Source organism: Entelurus aequoreus, linkage group LG19 (genome assembly GCF_033978785.1).
Source record: "Entelurus aequoreus isolate RoL-2023_Sb linkage group LG19, RoL_Eaeq_v1.1, whole genome shotgun sequence".
Classification (NCBI taxonomy): domain Eukaryota; kingdom Metazoa; phylum Chordata; class Actinopteri; order Syngnathiformes; family Syngnathidae; genus Entelurus; species Entelurus aequoreus.
In genome coordinates, this window is record NC_084749.1 from 38,279,333 (window position 1) to 38,285,894 (window position 6,562).

Consider the following 6,562-nt stretch of genomic DNA (forward strand, 5'->3'; position numbering starts at 1 on the left):
AGTCCCTTCATGTGCTATAACATCTTGACTCAAATTGCTATAACCTCATGACTGTCGTAGTCACCTAAGGAAATGAGTGCGTGATTGAAACTGTCTAAAAGACTTTGAGCAAAAGAGATGAAGGGTTTACCCAACAGTGGGTAGTTCAATCGGTCTGGTGGCCGCCGTGACCTTATAGATCGGCGTACCATATTGCCTTCCCCACAGTCATCAGGTAAGTCGGTTCCCTCGCCTTGAGTATCTTGAGCTTCTGGAATTTCAGTGTCATTTCCCGGTTTTCCATTTTCATTACTCTCCAACTGGTGATCTCCAACCACTTCAGGAAATTCCTTTTCTTTTTCAACTGGCAACGCAGGCTCATTACCAGCAGAGGACTCCACTTGTGATTGGGTTTGTAGTGTCTCGCCCACTTCCTTTTCTGTGGGAGGATTGTCAGCTACAACCAGCTGTTTAGGGATGTCATAGACCTTTGTAAATCTCTTCTCAGTGAGAGCTGAGGTTTCCTCGGGAAGGACTGTGTACTCCTCTTCAGACTCAGAACTTTCCTCTTCTTGGACCTGAGGAGAACATTGTCTTGTCCTGGGACGACGAATCGGCCTTGGCTGTTTGGGTTCCTCATCCTCGACTTCAACCAATTGCCCGCATGGCAGCAGAAGATCCCTGTGTAAAGTGCGGACTGGACCATCTTCATCTACTGGCTGAACCTTGTAAACAGGTAAGTCGCCCATCTGTTGTAAGACACTGTACACAGCGGACTCCCACTTGTCAGCGAGTTTGTGTTTGTTCCTCAGACGGACATTTCTCACCAGTACTCTATCTCCCACTTCAAGTGCAGACTCTCTGACTCGTTTATTCCACTGCTGCTTATTCCTCTCAGCAACCTTCTGGGAGTTTTCAATGGCTGTTTGATAACTCTCCTCCAGTCGAGACTTGAGATTTCGCACATATTGGGAGTGAGATACTGGTGTTCCTTCCCTTACGGGTAGGTTGAATGCAATATCGACTGGAAGCCTGGGTTGTCTCCCAAACATTAACTCATAGGGACTGAACCCGGTGACCTCGCTTCTGGTACAGTTGTAGGCATGTGTGAGTGGTTTAACGAAATCACGCCAGTGACTCTTCTCTTTTTCTTTCAGAGTACCCAACATGCCAAGAAGCGTGCGGTTGAACCGCTCAACCGGGTTTCCCCTCGGGTGATAAGGACTGGTTCTCACTTTCTTGATACCGGCTATGGCACACAGTTCTTTAATAGTGTGGGATTCGAAATCTCTTCCCTGATCACTGTGCAAGCGTTCAGGAAAGCCGTAGTGAACCAGGAACTGCTCCCACAGACACTTTGCAACAGTAGCAGCTTTTTGATCTTTCGTGGGTATGGCTACTGCATATTTTGTAAAGTGGTCTGTGATGACCAGAATGTCCTTAGTATTGTGGGAATCAGGCTCCAGTGATAGGTAGTCCATGCAGACTAATTGCATTGGCCTATTTGTCTGGATACTGACCAGCGGTGCTGCTTTCTCAGGCGGAGTCATCCTCCTAACACAACGGCCACAGGTTTTGACCTTGTGCTCAACATCCGCAGCCATTCGTGGCCAGTAGAATCTTGACCGTACTAAGTCAATGGTACGGTCTATGCCCATGTGTCCCATGTCATCATGGAGACACTTGAGTACAGTGACTCTGAGGGACTCTGGAAGAACGAGTTGATAGATCGTTTCCTCTTCACATTTCCGCTTCCTGTACAGGAGACCGTCTCTCATCTCAAGGCGCTTCCACTCCTTGAGCATCAGTGTGAGTTCAGGAGAATTAGGACCAATGTTCCGAGGTACTGGGCCTCCAGATTCCAACAGATGAATAACATGTTTGATGGCAGGATCAGCTTCCTGTCGTTCTCGGAGGTCATCCTCACTGAAGATGGGTACTGTCACATGACCTAATAATTCTTCATCACTGTAGATGTCTGGAACAGCGTTGGCGTTGAGAGCTAGGGATTCAACCAACGTGATGGAAGGTAAGTTGTCGGTTTCTCTTATCAGGTGTCGGTGACAAAGGGCTGTAACTGCATCTTCAGGTAAGTTTAGATGGTCAGGTGACGATGATAGATGATGTGAGGTGAACCGCTTTATTCTCTCTCTTTCTTCCAGTGAAGCGTCATCCTCAACCAGCATTCCATGCGGTCGCCTGGAGAGACCATCGGCATCTTGATTGCTCTTTCCAGCCCTGTACTTGATGTTGAAATTGAACGTAGAAAGGGCTGCTAGCCAGCGATAACTGGCAGAATCTAGCTTAGCTGAGGTGAGTATGTAAGTTAACGGATTGTTATCCGTTACCACAGTGAAGTTGTTACCATAGAGATAGTCCTGGAACTTCTCTAGGATTGCCCATTTTAAAGCTAGAAACTCCAGCTTGTGTGCTGGATATCTGGCCTCACTAGATGAAAGGCCCCTACTGGCATAGGCGATGACCCTTGATTGGCCGTCCTGCTCTTGGTATAAAGCAGCTCCTAAACCAGTAGTACTAGCATCCGTATGCAGTGTATAGGGGAGCTTTGCATCTGCGAACCCCAGGATGGGAGAAGATGTGAGCTTCTCTATGATGCATTCAAAAGCGTCCTGACAAGCAGGTGTCCACCGTTCTGCGAACGGCTCTTTTGGATTGAAATATTTCCCTTTACATGTCGTCATCTTCTGGCCTTTTCTGAGAGGTGGATAGCCAGAAGTGAGACTGTTTAGGGGCTTCACTATTTTAGAATAGTCCTTGACAAAGCGGCGATAATAGCCGGCGAAGCCTAAAAAGGACTTCAATTCTTTTAGGGTCTGTGGCCTTGGCCACGTTTTCAGTGCAATGACTTTCTCGGGATCAGTTTCGACACCATCTCTTGAGACGATGTGTCCAAGATAACGTACAGATGTTTGGAAGAATCTGCACTTCTCGGGAGAAAGCTTGAGACCATATTCTCTTAGCCGTTGAAGGACGTGCAGAAGCCTGGCCTCATGTTCCTCCAGGGAGGCAGAGAACACAATGAGATCATCAAGAAACACAAGCACCTCTTTCAGGTTAATGTCACCCATGCATTTCTCCATTAGGCGCTGAAATGTACTCGGCGCATTGGTTATCCCCTGGGGCATACGGTTGAACTCCCAAAACCCCAGGGGACAGACAAAAGCAGTCTTGGCTTTGTCACTCTCTTCCATACCAATTTGGTAATATCCGGACTTGAGGTCCATTACGGAAAACCACTGTGACCCGGTGAGGGCGGAGAATGCTTCTTCGAGGTTTGGTAGTGCATAAGCATCCTTTATGGTTTGCGTATTCAACTTACGGTAATCGACACAAAGTCGGACATCACCGTTCTTTTTCTTTACAACGACTATGGGTGACGAGTAGGGTGACTCGGACTCCTGTATCACACCAGCTTCTAGCAGTGTTTTAAGGTGTTTCCTCACAGCCTCATAGTCATTGGGATGTATGGGTCTTGAACGCTGTTTAAAAGGCGTCTCGTCCTTGAGCTTGATACGATGCTTGACTTTGGTGGCATGACCAAAATCAAGGTCATGATGTGCGAACACATCAGAGTAACCATTGAGTTTCTCTGTGACTCTGGTTTTCCATTCCTCTGGTAGAGGAGAATTGCCGAAGTCAAATGTCAGGGTGTTGTTTGTGGACTGATTTGGAGAAAATGTTGCACTACAACAGTTCACAGTAGCTGCATTCTTGTCAGGTAATGGACTTTTTTCAACAATCTTATCAGGAACATGCAGTTCTGCGACAATACAGTTTGTGGGTAGTGTTATGTCATGGTCTGTCTCGTTTCTCAGCCAAACAGCCAACTTGTGCTGAGGCTGCTGGGGCAAAGTGACGAGGCAACAGTCAACGAAAATGCCACCAGGTAAGACAGACTTTCTTGGCTGTTCCAGAACTGCCAATTTCTCCGTATTTGCAAGATTGACATTGACATGGCCTTCCACAAGGACTTTATCATGTGCAGGAATAACTTTCTGCGGTTTCGCTTTGAGTGTCATTAGACCTATTTGCCCAGTGCTCTTTAGCTTTTGTCTAAATTCAAGTGCACTGAGGATTTGTTTGTAGCCATGAACAGTTGAAGTGGTCTTTTGAGTGTTGTATTGGCACTCTTCATCATATAATACATCAAGTAAGTTGGTCCCTATTAGAACAGGAAGGTCACTGTTGGAGCGTTGATCAGGGACAACTAATGCTAGAGTGTTCACTTCGGGTGCAGTATCAATAAACTCTTTTGGCAACCTAATACTGACTTCTACATAGCCCAAATATGGGACAGACTGACCATTAGCACCTTCCACATCAAGAAGATTGAATGGCTGGATAGGCTGTTCTGACAAGTGCTCTGTGTAGAATGAGTTTGAAATTGTGGTCACCTGAGACCCTGTGTCAAGAAGGCAGTTACAATTTACACCGGACACAGTCACATTACTGATGCATTTGTTGCCAATTAAACCTTTTGGTATTTTAGATTGGTGCTTGGTTCTGTGAGAATAACTTGAAACATTTTGTTTGGAGCTTGTGTTAGTCTTTGTTCCTGTTTGCTCCTCAACAGGAACATGATTTATAAATCCTGTTTGCTTTGTTCGTCCCACAGCTTTTGTTTCTCTTTGAGTTCTTGGCGTTTAGCCTCAACAACCTCCGGGTTGGGCTCGTTGGGACAAGCTGGCGCTATATGTCCATCTTCGCCACAGTTAAAGCAATACCACGCTCGTGGTCTCTTTTTGCCTCTTAGGACAGCCTCAGTCTTAGGCTCTCTTTCCTTGGGTTTCTTTTGCTTAGCTCCCTTGGAGGTAGCCTTTGTGGAAGATTCATCCATGGACGCTTTCAGGTTTGCCAACTGGGCTTGAAGTTGTGCAAGTTGTTTTTGTATTTTCTTTGTACTCTCATTATGGTTGTACTTTACAGCAACGGCTGCTACGTCCCTCTCATCTGTATCAGATTTGTACACGTTCACATTATTAGACTGCACTTTAGCTTTGTGGAATCCAACATGTTGCTTCATACGACGAGATCTGGCAGCCTGCTTGTCTTCCTCCGTCCTCACTAAGAGCAACAACTCGGAGAATGAGGGTGGGGCATCCTTCTGCAGTTGGGACAGCTGAAGATGTGTGATTAAACTATTGTTGAAACATCCCCTGCAGAACTGTTTCAGCAGTTGCCGGTCTGCGTCGCTGGCAGGAATGCCATTCCTCTTGACTACTTTGCTCAGTATTGACTGTAGACGATGTAAATAAGCAGAAGCCTTTTCACCCGGCTCTGCGTCGGTGGTAAGGAATGCTGCAAAGAGCTCATCAGCATCATCCACAGTACCGTAGGCTGAGTCAAGAGCATGCAAATAGTCACGTGGGCTCGACTGGGGCCCAAGATGCTTTACAACATTTACAGCTGGAGGAAGGACACTTTCTACAATCCTTCTGACCACTTGCTTGTCAGGGATTGTGGAATCGCTGAAGTAGAACTCGACATTACTACGCCAAGTGTCATAATCGACTTCCAGGCTGGGGCAGGGAGTTTTCCCAGAGAAAGGCCTCAACCTGGCATGGTGTGTTGATGACATGTCACTGCTCTTTACAATATGCTCCACGACCATTCTCTGCACCTCAGGTGTGTTAATTTGGTCAAGTGGTAGCTGAAAGGGTGATCTGGCACCACTAGGCAGGGTTTGTCTAAGTGGGACCGCATTCATATTTAGAGTGGACTGAGTTGGGGTTTGGACTGATGCTGGTTCAACTCCACTCTTGTGAGGAGTAGACGAGGGGGTTTGGTGCTCAACATCCTCATCTCGTTGAGCTGGCCTGCTTTCTTGAATTCTGGCCAACTCCTCTCGCAGGATTTTCTCAAAGTCTGTGCCACTCAATTTTGCAATGCTTTCAAGCTCACACAGGTAGAATTTGGTTATGTTCGAACCTGCATTAGCAGCATAAACACTAGATAAAAGTTGCACATAGTGTGTAATTTTGTCATCTGAAGAAGGTCTGTTATATGGTAAATCACGTGCAAGAACACTAACACCTTCCCCAGATTTAAACTCAACAATAGCAGAATTTGGGAATTTAGCATCGGAACTGTCAATTTTAACCACTCTTTCAATGGACCCATATTGATTCAAAAAGTCAAATACCTCCTCATCTACTTCAGTACCAGACATGCCACTGACCAGTACTGAACTGGGTACCTTAATGTTTTCAGACTTAATGACATCCATATTTCAAGTGTAAAGTCAGAGGTATTACAAAATTTGTGAATAAACGTTGCCAGAGCTGTTCTGTATTGTACGCACAGTATGAATTCGGAATCACAGCGCTCCTGGCTGGCTCGCCAAGTGTGTAGCACCCCTACTGTAGGATAGCAGGTTAGTACAACAATTAAGATTACTAGGTTCTTGGCTGTATAATTGAGAGACTCGCAATGAGACGTTACGTACTTAGTGGACCACAGAACAACTGCTGGCAAATTTATTGCACAATAATAAACAATAACACATGAACAGTGTGCTTTTTAAATTGTAAATACCCCCCAAAAATAAATAAAAATAGAGCTC

At 45.8% G+C, this 6,562-nt stretch overlaps 1 protein-coding gene across 1 annotated transcript; it reads right to left on the reverse strand.

Annotated features, from left to right (window-relative positions):
- Window positions 1-4,582: 4,582 nt before the first annotated feature.
- On the reverse strand, window positions 4,583-5,611 carry LOC133634967 (paraneoplastic antigen Ma3 homolog). The gene has a single exon (XM_062027629.1). The coding sequence runs from the start codon at window positions 5,609-5,611 to the stop codon at window positions 4,583-4,585; it is 1,029 nt and encodes a 342-aa protein (XP_061883613.1).
- Between the last annotated feature and the right edge of the window lie 951 nt (window positions 5,612-6,562).

Bases quoted from the DNA above. Each gene is read 5' to 3' on its own strand.
- LOC133634967 (XM_062027629.1), bottom strand. From the start codon at position 5,611: ATGGTCGTGGAGCATATTGTAAAGAGCAGTGACATGTCATCAACACAC.